The 26599-nt window shown below is 37.1% G+C and overlaps 1 protein-coding gene across 3 annotated transcripts; it reads left to right on the top strand.

Moving 5' to 3' along the window:
- Positions 1-1346: 1346 nt before the first annotated feature.
- Positions 1347-24866, top strand: TAMM41 (TAM41 mitochondrial translocator assembly and maintenance homolog). 3 transcript variants are annotated; one of them, XM_009287057.2, is made up of 8 exons: positions 1347-1522; positions 3303-3395; positions 8401-8551; positions 10862-11007; positions 13184-13349; positions 15565-15627; positions 20340-20380; positions 23515-24866. In XM_009287057.2, the coding sequence occupies exons 1-8, from the start codon at positions 1349-1351 to the stop codon at positions 23530-23532; spliced, it is 852 nt and encodes a 283-aa protein (XP_009285332.1). In that variant the 5' UTR covers positions 1347-1348; the 3' UTR covers positions 23533-24866. The 3 variants fall into 3 exon arrangements, with proteins under 3 accessions (XP_009285332.1, XP_009285333.1, XP_009285331.1); XM_009287058.2 differs by lacking the exon at positions 20340-20380 and having other exon boundaries at positions 23650-24866; XM_009287056.2 differs by lacking the exon at positions 20340-20380.
- Positions 24867-26599: the final 1733 nt, after the last annotated feature.

The following is a 26599-nucleotide window of genomic DNA, read 5'->3' as shown; positions in this document are numbered from 1 at the left end:
GGCCGTGGGCCTTTTGCGTTTCGGTTACCGGCGCGGAGGTGGCGCAGTGCCTTACCTGGAGCTGCCTCTGGCGCCGTGGTTGTGGCCTGTGCACGACGAGGGGCGAACCCCCCCCGCCCCCCTACCAAACAGGGAGCTGGCGGGGCAGGTGCCCCGGTCCGTGCCGAAGTAGAGCGCCAGGCTCTGCTGAGCGTCCGGGCGGCCTCCGGGGGGGTCCCTGACAGTCGCTTTATAATCGTGTGTGGTTCAGGTGCCCCTTTAGCCTGTGTCTGCGAGCTGTGCGTCACAGGCTATTTACTGTGGGTTTTAAAAAAGAGTAACAGCTTGCCCAAACGGTCTGTTTGCTGTGCACCGTGTGAGGGTAACTTAAGCAAAACACATTGCCACACTTCAGTGGCGTTCTTGGCGCTTCCTCATCGTTTGGCGGTCAGGCTGCTTGGAAATAATGATTTTCTATTTTTGTGTGTATGTGTCCGACCTTTTAAAAATTGTTATTAGGCAGTATTGCTCATTATGGCTTGCCTGTTAAGCACTCCCCGCAAATGCGATTTTGAATGGGTCTCATTTTCCTTTCTGAAGAGAGAAAAACAGAGGATAATAAGAATCTGGGAGCTCTAACAGCATCTCATCCTTACACAAAAGAATGGGGGAAAAAAAAGTAGCTAACAGACTATCTTTTTAGGAGTACTAACTGATTAGCTAAGATGCAGCCCAGAATTAGTAAGCCGGAGAGAGAGGTAGGCCTGATGAATTTGAAGCAGTGTCACTCCAAATATTAATTTGCTGTAGGTATGAGTTGTAAACCGTCAGCTAGTCTGTGTGCAGGGAGCGTGTGGACTGATGTCTTCAGAAGAGCAGGGCATGCGTTGTATGCTACAAGTCTTTGGAGTTTGGATTGTTTTGTTGACAAAAGCAAGTGAATACACTAGAAGTACAGTTTCTTGCTGCCAGCTCTAAGCTGACTTTATCTGCCCACATCTCCCAATTCATGGCCTCGCATATTAGCAAAAGTCCTGTTCATTAGCAGTTACTAAATCAAGCTGTTACGCTGAGCTGTGAACGAGGATGATGAAGATCTCATCACGTGCTCCCCGATTTTGGAGGGTTGAAGGTTGGTCACTTAACCAGGAGGACAGGAAAATTTTGGACCATCTCTGCTAGACTGACTAGAAAACGTAGAACTTCATCCGAACCTTTAAACTGTATTTGACATTAATACTTGTGTTTTGGTTTTGGTTTTTTGACTCGTGAAAAATATGTACTATGTATATCTTAGATTAATATGATCAACATTGCTTGCTTCCTGACATATAAACCCCAATACTTTTCTCCTTATCCACAGAACAATATGCTGGACTTCGTGTTTGCTGTTGATGATTCTGTGACCTGGCATATGATGAACTTGTTAAAGAACAGGAGTCATTATTCCTTCCTAAAAGTTTTTGGGCCAAAACAGATAAGTAGTATACAGAGTTACGGAGCAGGGATTTACTACAATACATTAGTGCCATGTAATGGTAGGGTAAGTATAAGTAGTTTGAGTAAATTTAAGTTAAATGTTTGTGTGTGAAGTATTGAAATGATTAGCTTAAAGCAGATTTCTGTGCAGGAAGCAAATCCTTGTAGATTGTAACTGGTCCTTGTGGTATCTTCAATATTTATGTCTCAAACTGTTTCACAAACAGCACGTTAATTAAAAAGCAAACAGAGCAGCTGCTCTGGCACTTTAAAAGTGTGAGCAATGTTTGGAATTTACAACTAAAGCACTTCAGAAACTGAATTTATTTTCCTTATTACTTGCTGTCTGCCAGTTTTGGTGGTTGTAAAGTGTATCATGTGGGGAAACAGGGCCTTAATTTCAGCGGTTGACCATGTAGTAATAGCAAAGTGGGTTCTTACTGTTTGTTTGACATAAAATGCAAATATTTAACATAGCAAGTTGGAATTGACATCTGTGTTGTTTAATGGCTAACATCCTGACCTGTGAAGCTTGAGTATGATTAATAATTCTAGGAAAGTAGTACTTGTCCAGCAAGTCCTACTCCTGCATCTATGTGTAGACTGTGTTTGGTAAGAAGGAGTGCAGATAGATAAGTCAGGGGAGGGAAACACTGTGTCTGTCTGTCTTGGTGTTGATTTTGAGTTACCACTTTTGCCACGTGGTAACAAACTGTACATAGGGAAAGTAAGTTCTTTTAAGAAAGATGGGAAATGAAATGAAGGACAGTCATGGAAAAATGTCATGTGAGCAATATATACCTAACTGAAGTTTCTCAGAGCACGCATGGTTGCAGTAATGTTGGGTATATGTCAGAATTTTTCATAGAAAGTTGGAGATGTAGGTGAGCAGTCTGTTATGTACTTGCTGTTTTGTTTAAAGGCATCCGTATGAGGCAAGAATCTGGGGTTTAAACCTTGTTCACTTTATGTAAAAAGGGATTTTGGATTTTATTTTAAGGACCAATGATCTTTGCTATGAAATTCTGTTCTTCTTGGCTCTTTATGCTCTTATCTCATGCTGTAATGACTCAGTCATATCACAGACTATGGTCCTTTGTCATCTAGAAATTCTGGAGTTGGCTGCCTTGCTGTGGTGATAATCTTTGGAAACTCAGGAAGTGCAAATTGGTAACAAAACTGTTGAAGGTTCATCTTTTTTCCAGTTGCATAAAATGAACTACAAAATCACAATTTGTTTTCTAACATCAAAGAGCAAAAGAAAAAGCTCCCTGATACACACCCTACCCCTCAATAACGGTACACATAAATGTCTAGGAGTTTTGTTTATTTTAGATCTCTGACAAACTATTTCTTGAATGTTTTCAATATCATGAAGGATACTGTGGATTATTCCGACTGTTGTAACATTTGGCTGGTACAAAACTGATCGTAACCCTTCCAAAATCTTTTTATGAACAGTTGTATTTTAATGTTCAGATCTCTTCAGTGTCAATGTCTGTCTAGACTAGGTTTCTTTGGGATTTAAAGTCTTTTGCTTTAGTGATTGATCCTGGGGTGACTTTATTGTAACTTTGATTCTAGAAAGGATCTTTGAGGGTTCTGTGCATCTTCCTGTTCCACTTTTTTTTTAACAGAAGTTTGCATGTAAATACGATTTTTTTTTTTTTACCTCCTGTGTTCATTAAAAAATTAAAATGTTTTTATGTTATGCTTTCAGTTTTTTATTGGAGGTGTGTGTTACTTAGAATTAATGATAGTTATAGTAAGTAAGTAGTAAGTTTCATAGTGAAAATGGTGCAGGTGTCTGGTTTTTCCAACGCCTTTATTTTGCTTTTTTCCAGATGATAAAATACGGTGTAATTAGCACTGATGCCCTGATTGATGATTTACTTCACTGGAAAACCCTCTATGTTGCTGGACGCCTACAAAAACCGGTAACTGTTAGTCTGTTCAGCTATCTGTCTTGAAATGCAGGAAATTAAAGGGCTGGAAAATTATCAGTTGTCATTTTAACTTTAACTGTTATGGATCTATGCGTCAGTACTGAACAAATAATCTGCCCTGATTTAGGGGACTAGTCCTAGAGGGATAATCTCAGAAAGGAAGTGAAATGTAGTCCTTAATGCTATTCTGTGTTACGTGAAAAAAACTAAAGGTAAATACATTGATCACAGTTTTCTGCCTGTAGTAAATCTTGAATAACTGGACTATATTAACTCAAAGTCCCTTTAATATTAAATGCAACGTTTACCTTTTATAACAAATTATGAGAGTCGCCAAAATTTAATAATAGCTAAATAATGGAAATCTTTAAAGATGAAAGCTGCTTTGCTGTGCAGTTACTGTCTGGTTCATTGTATTGTTAAAGTATCTATAATTGACCAAACCATGTGTTAAGCATGTTGCTTTTTCTCCTCCATGTTTGTGTCATAAAAAATACGAGGTCTTTGTTTACCATGAGTGCCTGACTCAGTGTGCTTTCAGCAGATGGCAGCAGTGCTAAGTTAAAATTTCTTAAGAGGGGAAGGGGGAAGGAGAGGAGAACTCTGTTCATGTCTTAGAACAGAAGTTAATTATGCTTTTAACCAAAAATTTGGGGTGAAAGTCTGAATAGCTTGTCTCGGCGCTACTGGCTTTTCTCTGTCTCCAGGGACGTATTATAGCATGATACAGGTTAGAACAGCTGTTATCTTTATAAAGAAAGAAACTTAATACATTGAGAAAAATAACTGAAGGAAGAATTCTGAATTTCACATTAACAATGAATACTGAATATTTATTTTCAATGTAACTGCATCTGCTGCTGCTTTGATTTATTTTAGAATTTTTCATCTTAGTATATATAAATTGTGCTTCATATCTTTTAGTTAAATTCAATGGGAGTACATACTTGCACAAGAAGGCAGGATTTGGTATTTTGTTTAGTTGCTTACAAGACAGTGGAGATATCACATATGTGTTTAATAGATAAAAGAAGAAATCAGTCCAGATTATTTTCATAAAACTCACAGGAATTTGTGTTGAGTAAAGACTGCAGGACTTAAACCAGAATTGGACCGAAAGATTACTTGGTGAATGTTTAAACTGTATCTTCCTGTAGAATCTATAAAATCACTAACTAGGATTTTCAGTGTTATACCGTGTTGACCAAAAATGACCAAATAACTTGTTTAGATCTGTTGTACAGGTTTCAAATGTCTGCTGGTTCTGGCTTCAACTGATTTGCTGTTTTGATATATATGTTCTAAGTGGTAGTGATAGAAAGCTTTTTTTACCTCCTTAAAAATGTACAATAAGCTCCTTTTGGAGGCGATGTAGGGTTAGGTTTGTTTTCTTATACACCATAATCTCTTACATACCATTTGCCATTTGTGCTAGTTCTGGACACAATTGACTGAAGCCAGATTAATATTGTTTAACAGCTTTTTTGGGAATTTCCTCCTCACTCATGTAGAGGAGGAAGACCCCAGCGCCTTTCTGGTGTTCCATTACAAAGCTGTCACTGTGTGAGTGAAAGCTATCCAAGCTATTCTAGCACAGGAGCTAAAACATTTGCTCTGGCTTGAAAATCTTGGCTTAATTTTTACTGGAGGTTTTGTTTCTGTTATAAACTGGTTGTGTTGACGAAGTAGTCTTTCCAGAACGTTTGGCAGAATAGATGGAGTTTGGAATTGCCACTTAGAAATGCTAACTTTTCTTCCCAGGCTTCTTTGTTTGTGTTAAAAAGTTTACTGGCTTTTTGTCCTACATGAAATTTATAACACTAATCAGCTAAATTCCCATTTGACTGTATTGAAAAATTGAATAAACTTAGTTGTAATTTCTCCATAACTGACAGGTTTCCTGGGGAAAAAAAAATGCTGCTGTACCTGAAAAGTAAAATAAATAAGCACAAGTGACACATAATTGGTTTTCAGAGGAAGAAGATTTTAAAAAGCATCTGAAGTGTTACTGAATTTTTGATAAATATAGAGTGTAAGTAATTGCTTTAGTGTAAGCAGTTGTATTTACTGTTGTCCTGGAGAAACTGTTAAGAGAAGGAAGTGTTTAATAAATTGAAGTGAGGTGAGAGAGAGAGAGGAGTATGAATAGTTTATAAAAATATCTTGTACTTTTTAGAGGGGTCTTGGGAGGTTTAGGGTTTTTATATTATAAAAATTCCCATGAAGCTGTGACAGAGCACATATTTGTTTACAGAATTTTTCCATTGTCCAAATCTGTAAAAACATTTTTTGAAAGAGAATGGAAAAATCCTCTTATCGTGATATTTAGCAGAGTGTGGATGTGGCTAAATGGCAGACTAGAATATTGCTTTTGACACCTTTCACTCTATAATGACATTTCTTTGTGTATTTTGTTTGTCTGTAAGTATCTTTGTGTACACATGCCTGCAGTTTCTTGTGTATGAATTTCCTAGCAGTGAAGGTAGTACGTTTCCTACTTTAAACCGTTGTGATGACTGAGGGTCATGCTTATTTATAAAATTGAATATATCCCTCCTTTAAAATATTAATAATTTTAAAGTCTCAGCTGCACTGTTAGTTAACTGAATTCCCTGTATACTGTAAAACCAGAATAAATTGGCTTCTTTCCCCCTTACGTGATATGGTACAGTGACTAGTTCTGATCATAAGTTCTCTGTACTGTGAAAAAGCCTTTCTTAACTTTGGTCGTCTTTCAGATTTACCCCAAGAATCAACATTCATCCTTGTCATACCTCGGTGATAACTATTGCACTCTGTCTTCCTGGGAGATTTCTAGCTACCTAACTGTTGAAAATTTGTTCATAAATGGTATCACTACTGCAGCATTTCGGGCGTTTAAATTTTGAAGCCTACCATATTATTCCCCTTTAAAAAAAAACTGGTTTATGTTAGGGAGTATTTTTAGTAAAGGAGGAGTAAAGTAATCCTTTTACTTCACTAAAGCAAGTCCGTGGTCTTCCATGAGGAGGAATAGCATCTCTGCCGAGTTTCACATTTTAAAAGGCTGTAACTGGTGTTCCTAAAACGTGTCCATAACTTGCTGTTATTTCCAGGGCTAGCCTAAGGTATAAGCAGTTTGCGTGACTGCTTGGGGTGCCACAGACTTCTCTCTTCCGTCTTTCCTTAGAGTTTCCCTGTAGCAGCAAGTTATGAAAGTACATCTAAGTGAGTTAGTTGATGAGATTTTAAATATATAGTTTATCCTCATGACCAGCCTGTCTTGTTTATTGGATCTTATTTGAGCAAGTCTCTATGCATTCAGTAAACTTCTCCCATGGTTTTCAAGGAAATAAAGTTTACTCTGGGCTCCCTGGTAGATGAATGTATTGTATTTTAATGTGTTTTATCATCGTCTTTCATTTTAATGCTAAAAAATACAAACTAATTTGCAGAAGAAGTTAGGAGGAATTATGAAATGTTTGCTTGTACCGTGAACTCTTTATTTTTAAAATGAAATTCAAAGAAGGGAAAACATCCTTCAAAAATCCACCCTGGACCAATTCCAGACTGTCATATAGATTTGATGTTAGGCAAACCCATGCTTCACTGCGGAACGATTGAAACAAGCAGCCTGTGTACTGTTGCATTCACCACCATATCAAAATGAGATATTGTTCTAGTTTTATCCCTCTTAAAGATTTCAGTGTAATTAAAAATTATGTTCTGAATATAGCATTGGCCAGCCATGACATTGCTTTGTCAATGTCCTTTCTATAAGAAGAATTTTGTGTAGCAGATATGTCTGATTCTTTTACTTTCTTTACTGAATCTGGGTTTGGTTTTTTTTTTTCTTTATTAACAGACTATTTACATTCCTAAAGGAAAGTATTTACTTGAAAGTATACCTTAGCTGTTTCAGGTTATATTTGGGGGCAGAATTTCAAGTAATACTGCAAGTCATTTGTGTGTGAATGGGCTTTTGGGTAGTAAAAGCAAGTTGGATACTTTTGTTCATAACTGCCAGTGGGTTTGCATTTTAAGGTATTCTAGAGTAAAAAAATATTAAGAAGCTGCCCTTTACGAGCAAGACAGTATTGCTTAATCAGAACACTTGGAAAAGACAGAAACTCGCAACAGGCAGGTATTCTTGGGAGAGCTGTTTCTGAAAGAGCTTAGTTGGCCATCTTGTAAACTACGCTGACTTCATCTGTCTAATGTTCTGTAATAATATGTTTCTATATTAAGTTCTTACTGAAGATCTGCTCTTTTACTCCAGTATATTTCCATATCCTAGGTGACTGGATTCTGTGGTTGGTCTTGAACAGTTTGAATGTTCCCTAAAAATAAACTTCTCTGTGGCACGTAGAAGCACTCAACTTCAGTGATCTGTTCTTCATGTATATGTGAAGTTCCCATTGAGTTCACACTCTGCTCGTACAAAGTGCAAAATAAATCCCTGCTTCTTCTAGGAGGACAACTAATATCTCAGAAACTACTTGAAGCATATGATAGAGGAATCCTCTATTAGAAAGAAAAAATAGAATTAAGATTAATAGGAAAACTTACCTCTTTTTCTGGTATTCCATTGTCTTTCAGTGTGACGGTGGTCTTTTTGTCTTGTTGCATAATCACACATGAAGTATTTCTAATACTGTGCTATTCTACCATCTGCTAATGCATTCATATTTACTGTTTTGATTAATCCTAAATTCATGAATCTGAAAAGGTGAATAGCTCTTCAGAGATTAGCTAATGGCTGTTGCTTATAGCAATTCTGAACATGTTTGTAAAAACAGCCTTTTGTAGCAGGCTGTTAATTCTTAAAAAAGACGTTCCTCTCTCTCCCAGTGTGTAAACAAAAAGGGACACTCTAGTCTTTATTGTACCATAATAATAGGATCTAATCTTACATAAATTTCTTATTTATTTTTCACATTGGATTGAGTAACATTTCTAGCTCCATCTTCAGTAGCACTTTCCTGAAGTCTTGCTTCCAATGACTCTGCTTTTTCAGGTGAAAATACTGACACAGAATGAGAATAGCAAGCTGCAAGCTGCTCTTGTTAGCAATCTGAAGAGTGCAGTCACAGCAGCCTTTCTCATGTTACCAGAAAGTTTCTCTGAAGAAGACCTCTATATGCAGATTGCAGGACTCTCCTATTCTGGTTAGTATATGATGTTCAAAGTGTTTGAGGAAAAAAGCTGTAGTTGGAGCTGTTGTACCACAGTAGGACGTCTAATGTATAATAAGTCATCTGCTCTCTTGCTTTGGGCCTACACTGTTGCATGCTCCAGTAACTATATTTTACTGCTGTGTTATGTAACAGATTGGAAAGACTAATTGTGCTTATTCACAGAAAATAGATATAGGTACATAAGCAAAACTTCTTGTACCTTTTTGATTTATGAACAGCAAGTATGGGTGATTGAAGATGGTGAAATAACGTGTTTTCTCTGTATGGATTGTATTTTGGTTTTAATGGTTCAAAACTTTGGAAAAAAAATTTTCTTTTCACTCTCAGTGTAATGTTGATTCATCTGATAGTCTGACCCATGCTTTGTTATCTCTTACTTTTTGAATGTGCTGTGTTTAAGGTTCTTTTTTAGTTAACGTAAAGATCCAGATTATGATTCTTCAATGTACATTTAATGCTCACCTCCTGGTAGTTATTTATTGACTTTTTTTTGGTAAGAGAATTTCCTCCTCTCTTTAGTTATGAAATTGGTATGAATTGGTATGGAAAAAAATTTAAGAAATTACTCCAAATGACTCTTCAATACAAGATTTAATTGTTACAATTTAATTTGGCATTGCACTTTAAATGTTGATATCCTTCATGAAATCACTATGGACAAGTTTGGTTGGAGTTGTACTTTACACAGCACTTTCTTTGCTCATATAGAAATGCAAGTTTGGCTTTAAAAAAAAAAAAGCACAGGTAGGCAGGTAGGGTTTATAAGCTGCAGCTTGGTTCTACTGAGGAGTGTTACTGTCCCTTACGTAGTACTCCTCTGGTCAGTTTAGACTGCAATTTGTTCAGCTTTTCCTTCGCAGTTTTTTCTGAGTCGTTACCTGTTTGAAAGTGACAGTAAAGAGGGTATTGACAGTGGGATGGCTAAGGGTTCCTAACCAGGGATGTTTGCCACAGGGCTGCATACCTGCCCACCAGAAACCTGTCCAGGAATGTCATTAGATTCTTGGTAAGCACCAGAGACCAAGGTACTTTTTTTATATGTCCTTTGAAATACTGCGATTAACCAAAAACATGGGAGATCAATTACCATGCTGTACGATGCTGAAATTGGCTCTGCTGTGTGAACAAAGCTAAAGCAGTACGACTCCCAGTTGGGAATGTTCAAGAAAAAGGCTGTCATTGACACGTTTGTGAATATTTTATTTTGCTGTCATTTTGTTAAGTCTTAAACTTTTCAGAGGGTATACTAGTAGACAAAATTGATTTTATGTGTTACTCTGATCAGTCTCCTTGGAGACTGCTGAAAAGAGTTGTTTATACTTTAATTTGGAAAATGTTTATCCTTTTATTTTTTTATGGATTTTTTTGGGAGCAGTGAGTCAGTACCATTTATATGGGAAGTGTTTGTTTTGCAGCTTGGCATAAATTGAAATAAACTAAGTAATGCTAGCGAGTTGCCACCTTGCAACAACATTTATCTCCTGAACGTGGGAAGTGGGAAAATGAATTGATTCAGGATTTTGTTTGTTGATATGTGCTGCACTGAGCATCTAACTCCTGGCTGGTAACCCTGGAAGCTACCAGGGTAGTACCTAATAAAGGTAGATGAACACTCTATTACTGACTGACTGTCTTTTTCACTTACTGTCTTTTGAAACTTTTCAGTCATGTATCATAAAAGAAAGTGTAAAGGTCAGTAATTTAACAGTGGTGTTAAAAGGAGTTGCTTTTTGAAACTGCTAACAAAATATGTGGCTAAGAGGAAAAGGTGATACTGTGATCTTATGATCAGTGACTGCCATTAGCTGTACTTCAGGTGCTGCCCTTGAAGTGCAGAGACAGTGCAAATTATTTTCTTTCAATATTGGAAAATTTAAGGTTGTTTCTGGATACAAAGTATCGGGGCTGATCAATCTGTTTAGTAATCTGTTGAAGCTGATGTATGGTTGCAAAGAATGTAACTGTGTTACTGCGACTTTCGAGGCTGAGCGTGACAGCTGGAATTTTTTTGTTGCCCGAGTGAAAACGTGAACACATGGGTTGATGACATGGCATATCAGAGGCCACATAACAATTCTGAATCTTATTTTCCATGCTTGAAGGTATTTGAATAGTATTTTTTGACTATTAGAAGGTGAACTTTATTATGGATTATATAGGCATTGGTAGAATTGGAGAATAAAGTTTTAGATGACAGCTTTGTACTATGTTGGTTTCTGTTATATTCTCCTTTGAGTTTTCAGTTTCTTCCTAATTAACTGTTTTTCTTCTCTTGACTAGGTGATTTCAGAATGATAATAGGAGAAGACAGATCGAAAGTGCAGAACATAGTGAAACCTAATGTTCTCCATTTTCAGAAGCTGTACAGTAACATATTACAGGACTGCCCTCAAGTGGTATACAAGCACCATCTGGGAAGGCTAGAGGCAAGTGTTCTTCTTCAAAACATTTTTAAAACCAGCAAGTGGAAATGCTTTATCGCATTGACAGAAGGCAAGAATTATGCCATACGCTAAGGCGAGCAGTTTTAGTCACTGTGCTTGCTCTTTGTTATGTTTCTGTTGTTTAGTTAATTCTGCAACCAGAAGACTTGCCTTAAATACCAGTCTCTGCGTATGTAGTAACTACTGTTCATTTTCTTTGAGTATGGGCACAGAACTAGAGCCCTAGCAAGGGAACAAGAGAAGACAATTTTAAAACTTGTGTTCTAATGACTACCATATGGAAACAACGGTCTAGGAAGTGATGAATAAACATATGGTTTGTGTTAAAAAGATTAGGTCGTAACTCAGAGGTGCAACTTTCTGCGATCAAAAACTGCATCCCACAAAAAACCCCTAGAGTGCTAGTTATGAAGTTGACTAAACCCAAATGAAATTCTGGCATTATCTTTAAATACCCATACTAAAACAATTTTTCCCTAGTATTTGGGAAACGGGTATCCAAAATGACCAGTATCTTGAATTCCATCTTTCTGGCACAAGTGTAACATTGCAATTAGGGGAGAGGTGCCACAGTCAAGGGTCCAATAGCAATTTTTCCTCCTGTAGTATGCATGTCCGTGTGTGAAAATTCAAGTGTGATATACATTTCAACATGAAGTTACAAGTAGCATGGGTTATTTCATGACATGGGTATCTCTTTATCCTTAAGTCACCGTGGTAATTATCTCACGAATGCCTCCTTTTAGGATGTGTCTTTGTTAGGAACTGAAGCAAGCTTGAGTACAGTAAACAATTCTACTGCAACGCTTTGGAGTACAACATAGGCAAATCTGTATTATACTGCAGCTGTCTCCATGTTTTCTTATCAATGTGCTTTTGAACAGTTTAGTGGAAGAAGTATTTAAATTAATTTTGAAAAGAATCCGTAATGCTTTCTCCAAGAAAATGGCTGGTTAGAGTAATACTCCCTGTTGTGTTACCTTTAAACAAATCCTGGTAGCATACTACAAATATGTTGTTGGATAATAAATCTGTCCGTAATTCCATAATAGTCATTGAGGCTGTTGATTAAATGCCATCATTTTACTGTTGGTTTTGAGCAAAGTGCTTTAATAATGTATTCCTCATACCTTGGTCTGGTTATTGGCAGTTACTCCCCAGATTGAAGAGGATAACTGCTATCGGGAGTGTTGTTTAACACAGAATAGTAACCCCTTCTCCAAGGATATGTGTTCAGAGTTACAGAGAAAATTCTTTCATAAAAGATTGCTCAAAAACAATTGAAGGCAGACACTAGTTCTTATAGTTCTGGTTCAGGCATGGATTCCTCCCACATAATGTTAAGAGCCTGCTCATTGTCGGCTTCCTCTGTAGTCAGTGGGTGATTCATCTGGATATCATTTTCTCCCCATTGACTAAAGGGAGTGTATAGGGCAACTAGACTCCTGTCTGATGTCTCCATGAACTGTCTAAAAAGTTGTGTGGGAGGAATCGAGCTCTTCATATTTTCCTCCAGTTTCGGAGAGATCTGCTCTATTACGCGTTTTTCAGTATTTGTGCTTACATTTTGTATAAATGTGTACAGGCCTGCATGTTGGTATCACTGTATGCAAAAAAGGGTCACTGAATTTCTGATTTAGATTGGAAAACGTGGAATGAGTGTTTCCTTCAAATTATACAAACCAGATGTGGTTTGAGTTTAAAGCAGAGAAAATGTTTTTCAAACTAACTTGAAATGTGTGTGTATATGGTTTGATTATGTTCAGGCAGAAGAAACTGAGCTAAGTGGTCTTTTGGGAACTTTTTTTTTTTCATTACAGTGTACTTCTGTTTCCAAAGGAAATTGGGTAGAGCAGAAATGATACAGTTTCAGTGCAGAGGCAGCAAGATCGTGTGTATATTAGTCTTCCCTTGGATAAAAATGAACATCTTTGCATTGAGTTATTCTTCAGGTTCAGAACTGAGATACTGCATTTCCCAGTGCTTGGGAAGTTTTCATTAGCATTGTCAGTGACTTTTACAAGTGAAATGGATTGTGTTCTTTGAGATATTTATCAGAGGTCAAAGATAGCCAAAAGACTTTTCTGACTTCTTTGAAAAGAGAACTTACTTTATTAACACTGAATGTTTCTACTGTCTTATTTTTTGTAATGTTCAGATTGATAAAAGTCCAGAAGGTCAATTTACACAACTAATGGCCTTGCCAAGGACTCTGCAACAAAAGATAACTTCTCTGGTAGACCCTCCTGGAAAAAACAGAGATGTGGAAGAAATTTTACTGCAAGTTGCCCATGACCCTGACTGTGGATTTGTGGTGCATCAAGGTACGCCTAGATCTGTGTCTGTAATCTCCTTTAAGACATGATATATACACAGATTTATTGTACATGTTCTCGTTCAGAAGATGATTTAGAGAGAAGGGAGAAGAAAACAAGAAGTTAGTCTTGAGATACATTCCTAAAAGCATGGTTTTGGATTTGTTTGATTGCAAACAGATTCTCTGAAATGCTAGCAAATAGCATTCCTACTGATACAGAAAGATACGTTCTGTTTTGGATTCTGAAAGAAGTAGTCTTTAGGAATTAGTGTGGCCTACTTAGACCATCTAACTCTGTTTGGGATGCTTACATCTTCAAGATTTCATTGGCTGGCATAACTTCATCTAAATACTGAGCTATATGTCCTACCAGTCATACACTGCAGAGCTAAGTTAATTTTCTAGCTTGCTGGCATTGCCTTTCCTAGTTTTCATAGCTATTTCAGATACGTGAGCTCTGGCAGAGAACTCGGGCTTTGAGGAAAAAGGTTGAGGTGTTTCTCATCATTACAGATATCTTCTCTGAGGCAAGATAATGTTGTATGAGCAAGTTAAAGCTTATGCTGCAGACATCAATGTTTTATTATTCTGCAGAAAAACGAAAATGTTTAGTACTTGAAGAGTCCTTTACATCTTTAAAGAACTTGACACATCTTAGTTCCAGGTGGCCAATTTTGCAAACTCCTTGAGCACAGCAAAAACTGCCTAGATGCCTGAGAGCCACTAGACACTAGCCAACTGCTGAGGGAGCTCTTACGCTGATTTCTGTTTGGGGAAGATAAAGCTCCTGAGAGTTGCAGTTCTCTGTTGACAGTATAGGATGAATTGCACCTGGACATCAAGGTGTCCAGCTTCTTTCATGTCAGTCTATGGCAGCTTCTATGCTACTATGGCTGGACTGCAACAGTAATGTGGTAGTAGCTGAATCTGGGAGCAGGAGTTGCAGAGGTTGTGATCTGCATGTAGTTTGAGAGCTCCGAGTTGTGCACCCTGAGCTAACTATCCTTGTTGTATTTATGTAGGGTATTGCAGGCACGGCTGTGACTCTGGACTGTGCACAGTGGTGCAGCAGTTCAGTATCAAAGCACTGGATAGATCTAGTCTTCTCAAGCCAAGCAGTTTATACTCTTAGGAGAACAAATCAAGACCCCTCTTTCACTTTCGTGGCTGAAAGGTTTTCCTAATTCAAGAATCTGGGTAAAGGACAGGACGAGCCATTTGGTAATCCTACAAGACAAAGCTGATTACTCAAGTTGAACTGCGTTGTCCCTAGGTATTTTACTAGCTCAACATGATTTGTTGCCTTCCCCTCCCCACCGCTACCCCCCCAAATTATTTTCCGGTGGAATGTTGTTATCCCTCTTACTTATTCATGGATTTCCCTAAGCTTTGTTCTTCATTATAGAAATAGCTTTGAAAGAAGGATTTTAAAGTAATATTTGAAATTATACTCTACATGCTGGTTAACGCAGAAGAGTAACTTTCAGTTTGGAAGACTAACTCTGGGACTGCTGCATTTCTACATTTTTAAGTATTTAGTAATGTACAGTAGTTTTGTTCTGCACATATGAGTATGCTTTTATATGTATGTGTTAGAACAGATAAAACTTAGTACTTCTCAAAAAAAGTTTCAATGTTTTACTTACTTGCTATTCCATTAATACCTGGACAGTGAGAACTGAATGTGCCACAGTGCAAAGTGGTAAACAAGCCTTATCTCCAAAAGCTGATAATTTAAAAAAGCCAGACAAACACTGCACAATATAGGCATCTCTACTTGATCCCAAATGTGCAAAATCCCAATTTCATATTGAAGTAAACAATGAGTATAATTTGTTCTGCTCTAGAAAGTTAGTATGCCAGCACTTAAATGAAACAACTCTGAATCCTTTGTGACTAATCATCTTAGTAGAGAAATAATGGGAACACTAAATGAATTAATTTGATCAATTCCTACTGGTTGTTATGTGTTTTAATATTGATTTGGTTTTTTTTAATATGTTACATGTAAAATAATATAAAATAGCTTAGAGAATATTTTCAGTTAGTATGACAAAGCAGAACAGAAACAGACTTTCTCAGCTTAAGTGTATGTTTTACTTTCAGGCTGGCTTGATTGTATAACTGGAAAAATATTTAACTTTTCTGTGTATGTTGGAGGATAAAAAAATCCCCACAAAACTGCTAAGATGAGTAACATCTGTGTGCTTTTCTATCTGCAGGCATTTCAGGAATTGTGAGATCTTCCAGTATAGTGCAGAGTGCTAAAACCATACTAACAGCTGGTAAGAATGCGTGTGATTTCTATCAACATAGGCCTTCCGATTTTGCAAAGTAAAAATTATAGGGCCCTAAGACTGTCTTGTTATAAGAGTTTAAAGAATAAACTTTTTGCGTGTCTAATTGAAAGCCCCTGGAAAACAAAAGTAATATTTAAAGCAGAAGCTTTATATAACTATTGAGAAATTGTAAAATGCCAAAAGGAATTGGAGTCTATATGACTCTTAAACAAACAAAAAACCCCAATAACGCAAAAGTAACAAAAAAACCAACTTCTGACTTCAATTTCATTTTATATGTGGGTCAGATTTGGCTGATGTGCACTAGTTCTGCTCTTTTTGTATTAAAAAATGAAAAAAGAATTGTAATTCGCTCTGGCTTTCTACATGAGTGGATCCCTAGATGATCAGTACATATTATTGGTGTGTTATGTAGACTATAAGGTTATTTCATCATAAAATAAAGGAGGGGATGAATTTTGAGGGAGAGAACTTTGACAGGATCCAATATTTTTGTCAGGCTCAGAAGACAGGTGTGTATTTGAAGACACAATGTATTCCAAACATTATGTAATATGGATATTACTGTAACACTCATACTTCAAAATTAATTATTTTAGAAAAAGAGTTGAGTATTACAAAGTCAATGCGAGAGAATGTGTAGAAGGGAAAAAAAGGACTTGCTCATGTAGAAACATGGGAAAACTAGGGATGCTTTTCAGCTATCAAAGTCTTCATACCTGAATGAAAGTTACTGCCAATTACATAGCTGGAGCTTCATCCTGTTTTCTGAGTTCCAGAATAAATCTAATTTTAAGCTGACCTGATTTTTACATTTTAAAAAGCTGAAAGCACTGCAGCTCGATTTAAAAGAAAGACTTAAGACCTGAGCCTTCATTTAGTTAAAACTCTGATCAGGAGATAGACTCAGTTCCTGCAAAGTGAAAAATCCTTGCTGCTTGCATGAGGGTGCTCAGATATTTTTCTGAACTCATTCATAGCTATTCCTAATTCTTCCACAAAAGCAATTATGTACAAATGATGCCATGACAGGTTTTAAAAGCAGCTGTATAGTTTCCTACTGAGCAGTCCTTATCCAGACTTCTACAGCTGCTCTTCCCTTCCCATTGAGTGTTAAAGTTGGTGGCTCCATGTTATACTTCCTACCTCCTTGTAAAGAAACACAAGTTGCAGTGTTCAGGACCGTTAGTGGTCTGCTGAGTAAAATAAGCAGGAACAGTTGTACTTTTTATATGCTTCTGTTAATAGTCTGGTTCTATTAATTGGAAGAAGTCTGACAAAACTATTGCCTAACTTTGTTTAGTAGCTGGAGGAGACTGAGGACATAACTCTATCTGAGGAAAGCAATTTTTTGTTTTATTTGAGTTAGGCATATCGCAAGTATTAGTTTCTAATGTAAGGTTTCCAACCAAATAGGTGACGTTTTTCTTCTAGGGTTTGTTGCCAAAATTACCTGCTGGTGGTCAAGGCTTCTTGTATTGTAACATGCCTCTTTTAGAAATACCAGCTTGTATCTATCTGTTTCTAAATCTGTGGAGAGTAGATTTTGTAGAGCAAAATAATGGGAGGGCAGGGTTCAAAGACGACGTTATCGTGTTGAATTCAGTGCTTGTGAAAGTTAGCAGCCTGACTGACGCGTGGAGCAAAGCTGTTTGTGCATAACTGCAAGAGTATGAATAAAAACAGTTAAGTTTTGTCAGATTATTTATGCTCCCCTTCTGTCTGTTCTGATAGACAGAACATCACCTCTGGGAATTGTTAGCTCCTTTTGTGTGTCACGCAGTAAATGACTTACAGCCTGTATTGTTACTAGGACCTTTGGGGGGTCATAATGCATCTTTGAGTAGGACTTGTAATTTTTACCTGTTTCCTGTTTTGTGCACCTGAAACTAGGTATTTGTGAAATGCCTTTTCTTTGCTTTGTCTTAACTGCTTTTTGGTTTATATATAGTGGCTTTTTTTTTTTCCCCCTTTTAAAACAAACCCTAGTTGTCTTCTAACCAGCCAGTTACACAGAGTAACACTTATATATAAAAACATGTATTTTCTACTGGTGCTTTTAGTGTTGAAAAGGCATTTTTTGCAGTTGGATTTCAGGTAGAGCAAAGCAATTGTGATCCTTTGCCTCAAACACAAGCCAAATTTGAGCAAGGAGGCTTGGGAGTGTTTAGTTTTCTTACTTTTAGTTTGTTTTATTTTAACCGCATTTATGCAGTGCTGCCAGAATCTACCCAAAACCATTAGCAACAGAATTCAGGATTGATCTTTTGGGGTTACTCACAGATTATGTGCTGAGGGAAATGAGTTAGATTTGGAAAAGGACCGTTTCTGGCATTTCCTAACCTCTGAATGTTGTTTAATGAATGCAAAGCTTGCCTGTAGAGCTAACTAACCTTCCTGAGCATTGCTGTGCAGGCCACCCTGGCTGGAGAATGGGAGTCCTGCTGCTTCAGTTAGGATCAGGAGTGTGTCTGTAACGTGTGCCGCTGCACATAAAATGAGTGTTGCTGCACATGCTAATGTAGGCATAGCCCTGCTTCCCGACAAGCCTGTGTGTGGGCCTTACCAGAGCACCACCAGTTTTGCGCACTGAAGAGGGACAGAAGCACAGAAATAGTATTTTTGTAATAAAAACCTACATTGTAGTGCACATTAAAGAAAAAAATTAAATTTAACTGACCAGGGGTGTGACCTCAGTATTTTTCAGATGTGATGTTTGTATGATCTTCAGTGATCTTCCCTGGAATTTAGGAGGGATGGGTTTCCATGGGTTTACGAGTTAGTTAGTAGAAGCCTTTTGCCTGTTTTTTAAAAGATATTTCTCTCCAAACATTTCTGATTGAGTTTATGTGAAATCTTGTTGTATCTCCTAATGAAGATTTTCTCCCAATCACAGTTTCTTAATTTAAAAAATTTGTCACTAGAGGGCAGGCATTAATGCTGTTCACCTTGCTTTGCCATTTCTTGGGGCTTTTATCAGCTAATATTCGTGTAGATACACTTTGTACACAGACAAAACATTGTGGCTCCTACATTGAAAGTCTTTGCTTGACTCATGCAAGCAATGTGTATTACAGGAAAGTGTTGAGCTTTTAAATTTAATCCCTAAGGATGCTGTATTTCTTTCTTCGTTCTTTAACCAAATATTGTCTAATGTTCTGTTCCCCTAAGACCTATTTTCACACTTTCTACTAGGGACTTTAGGAAAAGTATTATGGCTTTGTCCTTCTGCAGTGCTTATGTTAAGAATAGTAGCTAAAATAAGAGAATTATGAAAGATTCATTAGATCAGTGGCTCCATTAAATAAGCTGTGGCTATTTTTTCTTGCTGTTCCTGGTAACTATACAAGTACTTTTGTCCTATGTCTGCTTGCAAAAGAATTAGTTTTCGTTACATGGCCATCATTCTTTTTGAAATGTAATGGGGGACACACAATTATTTCCTTAGCTGGTTGTTTTATCTTAACAACAACAACAAAAAGCAAAATGCCTGCTCTCTGGTCTGTAGCATGGTAGTCCAATGTGCAGCATGTTTCTAAATTAAATGTTAAATAGGGACTAGTTGTTGCTGGGATGGCACGCTGTGTATTAAAATTATTGGCAAGGAGCACAAGCAAAATAAAGAATTTCAACCCATTTAGGAGAACTTTTTTAATCTTTCTCTGGCTATGTGGTTTTAAAGTTAAGTTCAAGCTCTATGTTTTTGTTTGTTGTTAAATGCCCTATTTAGTTTTTGAAAATGTGCCTATGTATTTCTTTGAGTCTGTGGTGAGATTGCCTCTCTGTTTCCCATTAGAGATGGCACCATCATTTGATTTATTTTCCCACATAGCCAGAGTCTGCATGGTCTTTGGGAACTAACTCTGAAGTTCTTATGTTTAGCTCCTCTGAAGGAGATGTCGATACTTCTTTAGCTTAGATTTCTTCTTTATATCTTACTAGAGGAATGCTGCAAGCCTTGAAAATTTTATAAATAAATAAAATACTATGAATTACCTCATCAGTTGAAGCAATTGTTCAAGATACTTTTAAGTTAGCACAAATGCTTGTAGCTGCTCTGAATAACATTTGTTTGCTTAGAATTGGGATATTAGTGTAGTATGTGTTCAAGGAATCTTTTTTTTTTAACTATAAGGAACAGCCTATAAAGAAAAGCTTTACATATAAAATATTCTGTAGATTTGTGATAATTGCTGTCTTCATCAGCTGCCTGAGCAGAATCTGCATACCACTGCACTTCACTGTAAATATGTGTAAAAAGTTTGCATGTGTCTGTGCATGGTACACTAACAATATATAACTATTTGCCTCCACATGACAGCTCTTCAGCAGTATATGCATTAGTCTTTCTTTTCAAAAGGAAATAAAGAATACTACAGCCAGGCATATCTACTGGGAAACTTTGGGGGACTTCTATTATAGCCAAATTACTATCTTACAACACTAACACTTCCAAAAAACCGAACATGGATCTTTAAGTAAAACCAGATACAACTTATGTTTACACTGAAATCTTGTGGTCTTGATTCCATGTGCATTAGGTCTTTGTTCTGTATCGTATAGTGGAAAAATCTAAAGGGGAGGTGGAACCACCAAGTCATAGATTCATAGCTAAAGTAGAAAGACATTTTCATGTGGTCCAACTGCTTCAGATTCTAAGCCTGAGCCATAATTACAACCATTAACTTTTACTACAGATGTGACTCATCACCCTGAGGGCTGCTTTAAGAAACCAGCTGTACGTATAAACCTGTATTTTGCTTTGTAGCATGATGTGCTAGGGCAGAAATGTAAGCATCTTATTACATAAGGCTCTAGTGGGTGGAGTTCAGTAGAGTGCTCCCTGCAGGGGGAAAATATGAAGGAGAAAAACCTCTTTATGTTGAGCTGCTGCAAGAGGCAGAGTAGGTTGGCGAGCTGATAGAACAAGCTGACTTGCAGGTTGCTGTGCCAGCGCAGTTAATTACAGTCCTGCAGGGCTGCATCAGCTGTGTTCCTGTTGATTTGCCACATGCTATAGCGTGCTTCCAGAAGTACACTGACTTCATTGGAATGGCAGAACAGCATCGATTCTGGCAGAGCAAGTTCAGTATTCGAGGGGCTGTATCCTGGAAGTATCCAACCTAGGAGATTGGACAGTAGTTTTCAAAGCCGTACAGTTACATAGTTTTAACTTTGGAGATTGGAACCACTTCTTTCATTTATGTGCTATGCCCGAGCTCAGTCTGGCTTTGTTCTGCAACTGGAATTCTTACACTGTGTGCATTTTTAATGCAGATATGTGAGGCGCTTCAGAATTTACATGATTATTTACTTGTTACTTGAGATGCTGCAAGGAAAAGCCCATCGTGACTTCATTAGTGTGTTTGCTTTTAGCAAAAACCTATTAAACATAGAAAAGTTTGTGCTTACATATGGGATGCACATGGTTTTGAAATTTGAAAATATATGTATGGATGACTCCTTACAAAAGGTAAAGTTGGGTTTATTTAAATTGCAATTAGAGACACAAGAAGTGGAAAAGTGATTATATACAGCATATTTGTTATGACAGGCTTTTTACTCTCCATCACACTCCTTCAGAAATAGAGCATGCACTTTTCCTTATTACTGCATACTCGTTTGACTTCTGGTGACTCTAGACTGCTAATACTGAATGCATCTTTCACTTAAAGTATTTTATCTTCATTTGATTACTTTCTAAGGTCTTTTCAAAATCAAATATTATCCTACCCCTTTTTTTTTTCCCCCCAAAAAAAGTCCAGTGCAGTAGATGGCTAAACCTGGGTCTAAGTTGCTCATTTGTTCCAGATCTTTCCTTGTGTTCTGGTGTGTCTTACTGTGTGACTTTTGGCTAAATTGCTTCTGTGCACTTTTAGTCAATCTTGTCAGGTAAACAGTGTTCTATTAAATAAACATAAGGAAGATTGTAGTACGTACAAGGTACCATACTTTTTAATCTGTGCATGTAAGTGTCAAAATTAAAGGCTTTGTGCAGCGTTAAAAACTTGCCTTTTCAGTTTTGAATTTGTAAGGGTGTGATTAGACTGTTGTAATCTGAAAAGTCACTTTGTGTTTTATGTTGGGGTTTTTTTTTGTTTGTTTTGGGGTGGTTTTTTAATCAAAAAAAGCTGGAAGGAGGAAAAATAAGTAGCTCCACTGTCTAGGATCTCGGAACCCTGCTGAAATGCCAAGACTAACAATATTTTGTTTTTAAGTTTGCAAATACTAGATGACTAAACCCAGCAAAAGGCTGTGTCTTTTTTTACTCTAGGTCTGTAAGAGAAGGCTCATTTCTGGTAGAACTTCAGAAAGTGTTTAAGGGTGCACTTTACAAATTTACACTGAAGAAAAATTGGTCCAGACAACATCCCTGCGACAGGGCATTCACACTGGTGTCCATGGTATACTTCTGATATTGGCAGTGTTGCCAAATTATAGCTGTTTGTCATTATCTTGTTATTTTTGCTTCTTTCAGTTCACCTGGGTATATGCCTTATTAATCTGGTTTTCCATTAATCTGGTTTTCCATACCCATCATCATTTCAGTATCACCTTTTTTACCTAAGGACACAGATGTCATTTCATTATGCAAGTTGAGCAGTTTTATTCTCTTGCAGATGTGCTATTCTCTCAGTTATGAAATGGTAGCTGCCATGAGTTAGGATGAGGCAATAACAGAATATTCAAGGAGGTTATAATGTACTTTACAACTTGTTGAAACCAGAACAGATTTCCACCCCAACGACTGGCAGCACGTTTCTTATGAAACAAACAATTCTCTGTTTTCATTTTTAATTCACGAGCCTTTGAATAGCAATGCTCTGTGTTGGTTTGTCCTGGAAAGCTGCTGGTGGTGTGCAGCGTTTGATTACATTTAATCAAGATGGGCATCAGCGTGGTGCTTCATAATTCTAACTTTGTAGAATTGGTCTACAACAAGGCAACCAAGTGCCTGATGTATAGCATCAAGCGAGGCTAACTAAAATCTGATTAGCAGAAGAAATTGGTAAAGTAGGGTTTGGAAGTATAAAGCTTGTTGTCTACCAGTCATGCAGAGTTTGCTTGTCTTGCTTGAGCAGACTGTTCTTTTGTTCTGGTTCACCCCCCTCTCTCTTCTTCCCCTTTATCCCTTCAGTAAAATTCGGCTGCGCAGCTTTGAGCATAACTGTGGTTCTTGATATTAGGCATCATCTTATCTACAGAATCTGGTGGTGGGCTCCTGTCTCAAGAGCTGAAATGCTTCTACAACTAGATTCTCTCACAGATGTGGCCAGCTAATTAACCTGTGTGCCTAACACCCTGGATTTCTCTAAATAGTCCTGCTCGAGTGTCCTGCTGCAGAATATAGTCTGTCAGGTTGCGGGTGTCCATTACCAGGCCAGAGTACAATCCTACTCAGCTGGACACGCTACCTAACAGTAGATCAGCAAGGGCTTGAACAGCATAATGTACTGGCTTGGTGTGGGTCTGCAGTAGACACAGATGGTTTAAAAGCCTTCCTATATTTAGCATTTAGGAACAATTATGTAAATTAGAAGTTTCCCTCTGCACCGGTTAAAAGTTTTATCATGAATCTCTGCATTTGCTATATCTTGGTCATTGTCTATATGTGCTTGTATGCAACATTGTCAGGCCTTCAGAATAAACTGGTCCTATTTTGCATGCTTTGATAATCTTAAAAGTATTTTTTTTTGTGTAATTATTTACTGTGTTATGAATGTGACAAGGTTATTTGCATGTCTGCCTGACAGATTAGGTTGTCGTTCTACCAGGGAAATGTTTTACTTAATGTAGTAAGAACCTAGTATTTGAGTTAGCCTTTCTAAATGTTGATATTTTCTGGGTTTTGTGTTTGTTTTTTTTTTTTAGGGGCAAAGAAATCTATAACTTACAGTATGAAGAAATTATATAAAATGACAAAGGGATGGTTAAGGAAGACATCTTGAGTCTTGACATACTGTGTATGGGTAAATAAATGGTACTTTCTCTCTGAATATTTTGCAGATGTTGCTTTGCCTGCTTGAGAAGATTAAAGTGCATTTAAGAAGTCTGTTCTAATAATTTACATGCCCATTTTTACTACTAAAATAGAAACTTTTGTTAGTGGGGGAAGATTCTATGGTAATAGGGCAAAGGAATTACACTGTGCAAGTACTGAAATGAATTTTCCTGTATACTATAGCTTAGATTTTGAAACCCTGAGTGAAAAGGATTGATTGTATGTATGGATTAAAAACTAAAGCCACTCATTTTCTATGTATTGCTAGCTTTATTTTCCAAAATACCCCCAGGCTCTTTCTAAATATTCACTGTCACAATTTTAGTTCTGTCGGGGACTTATGGAACTGGAGAGTCCATTGAGTTTTAAGGAGGTATGAAACTGTCCTCTTGAAATACATTATTTCTGCACTTACAAGTTCATCCTTAGAATTCTTCTGAAGATGCTTACTGGGTGCTTCTGCAGGGTAGACTTCATAAAAAAAGTAAATTTTTTCTCAGATGTGTGACGTTCTGAATCCAACAATTTTGACAATGACTTTCAGTCTGGGAAAGTGTGTTTGAAATGAGAAGCTTGTCAGGTATCAGATCCTTCCATAAAAATTGTTATGTTCCTTTCATGAGACTGAGATGACAACTGCCCAACTCATAGCTAAGCATTGTCAAAAGTGTCACAGTTGGAAGGACAGTCATACTTGCACTAACCTTCAGGACCTACTTCTGCAGATTAATGAAGTATGTGGTGTTTGGCAGAAGATTCTATCTAAGTGCTTTGAAGTTGGAAGTTCTATAAGCAAAAGTACTTATTGTTTGAGTCTTTGATTATTATTTTTTTTCCTGAAAATACTGTCCACAAAGATAAAACTTGTTCTCCTTTGCTTAATTAAATTAGCTAAACTAAAGAAAATTGGACTTTTACATAACATGTTACATTAATCATGCCATTAAAGAATGGACATTTCTGACAGTATTCATGTGTGACACAATAGATTTGGAGCATCTGTTGTAAATTGAATATTTTTTGCACTGAGTCAGGTGGGTTTGCTAATTTTGGATGTTTTTCTTAATAGAAAGAAATTGAGAGAACACATCATTTTATTTGTGAGAGTGCCAATGATAAAAATAATTTAAAGGTAAAAAATGGAAATAAAATCTATCTTTCCTGATTTTTTTCTTGTGTATTATGTGATCAGTAGGGCCATCTCTCAAGCTATATTTGATTTAGTGATCTCAAAAAAAAAAAAAAAAAAAAAAAAAAAAAAATTGGAATGAAATTGACTGCTAACTGTTTCCAGGGAGCAGTTTAAAGCATAAATTTAAGAAGGAAGACAGAATATATTATTGTATGTAATAGGACTCATTCAGGCTTATTTTAATCACAGGGGAACTTTAAAATACTGATTATTTTAAAATATTTGAATATAAAGTGGCAAAGTTTGAATCCAGAGTCAGGAAATAAATGTCATCGTGTCCCATCCCCTGTACGCCCCCCCCCCCCCCCTCCTTTTTTCTTCTCTTTTAAATAGCAGTACTGTGAAATAGTAACTTTCTAAGGTTATAGGCAGATTCCTAACACTTTGCATAATCTGTTGATGATAGATCTAGAATTTGTAAGACAGATCCCCTCAAACATCCCTTTTCTGATATTAGGAGGCTGACTATCCATTTTTCAGTGGCATATTCTGCAAAAGAAGTGACTTAAGCTAGAGAATGTTTGTATGTATGGTACTAGCGTTCTCTGTCCCTGTTAATAAGAGGCCAAAGACCCTGATTTGAAAAGTTTATATTATAAGGAATGGAGCTAGGGAATTTAAGCCACTGCTTAAATTAAATTAACTTTGGGGTTTAGCTGGATTTTTTTGTTTGCATGAAGAGGTTCCTTTCTGGATAATCTAGAAGTCTTTTATACAAAATATACCCTATCCACCTTAAAATTAACTTCATATGTAGTGAAGGCTTGAAATAGCCATACATTTTTTTACATTTCAGCATAAGCTCTAGTAAAAAGAAACCTGAAATCAGATTTTGACTTACTTAGGTATGCTCGGTGGAAAATTCTTAAGAACAGAGAATACTGATCCCAGTGGTAGAAACAGACCCCGACAGATACAAGGCTTTTGGACAAATGAACAGCATGAGAAAAGATTCAGGATGGAGTCATGACCTTTTGAATGAAATAGTTACCAGGTAAGAAGTGCAGTGCTGGCAGAACTGCCTGGTTTAGTCATCTAATGAGGTAACAGCTTTTATTTTTTGTCCCAAATGAAGTACACTGTAGGGGAAACTGCATATGGGCAGGAGCATGGACGAAAGACTGATTTTTACACCAGCAATTTAGTGCTAGCAAATTTTTAGTAGGGTCCACTGTATTATTGGGGAGGGCGGGGAGGGAGTCCTCATCTGTGAATGTCTTGGGATACAAAAAAAATTTGGAATCGGAAATTGACAGCACATAATGTATCAACACCTTGTAGGAAACAGGACAATTTGAAAAATAACCCTCTGCATGAATAGTTAGCAGAACGATTGCTTGATTTATTTATTTATTTTTAATGTAACTGAATTTTATATGTTCTGGGCTTTCTTTTGTAGTCGTGTTTATTTTCTTCTAAGGCGGTGTGGGAAAGGGCCTAAGTGAGCCTTAACTCCTTCTAAAGGAGAGGATGCTAACCACTGGTCAAGATTTACCCTCGACAAATTCAGCAAGATCACTCTTACTGAAACTGTATTTTTCTCTGCGTGGGTGAATTCTGTTCCTGTAGCCAACTTTTGGAAAATGAATACTGTAAGCAGAAAAATATAGTTGGTTTTGTGTTTTTAAAAAATGCCAATTGCTGCACGCTGGATTGTTAGAAAACTATTCCATGCACTGAAAACATTACCAGATAATTAAGGCTAACAGCTAAAATGTTACTCCAAATTTTGTCTCATATATCTCCTCTTCATGTCTGTAAAT

Source organism: Aptenodytes forsteri, unplaced genomic scaffold (assembly GCF_000699145.1).
Source record: "Aptenodytes forsteri isolate BGI_AS27 unplaced genomic scaffold, ASM69914v1 Scaffold105, whole genome shotgun sequence".
Taxonomy (NCBI): domain Eukaryota; kingdom Metazoa; phylum Chordata; class Aves; order Sphenisciformes; family Spheniscidae; genus Aptenodytes; species Aptenodytes forsteri.
The sequence above is the reverse complement of the archived record's forward strand: the minus strand, read 5'-3'. Positions and strand labels throughout refer to the sequence as shown.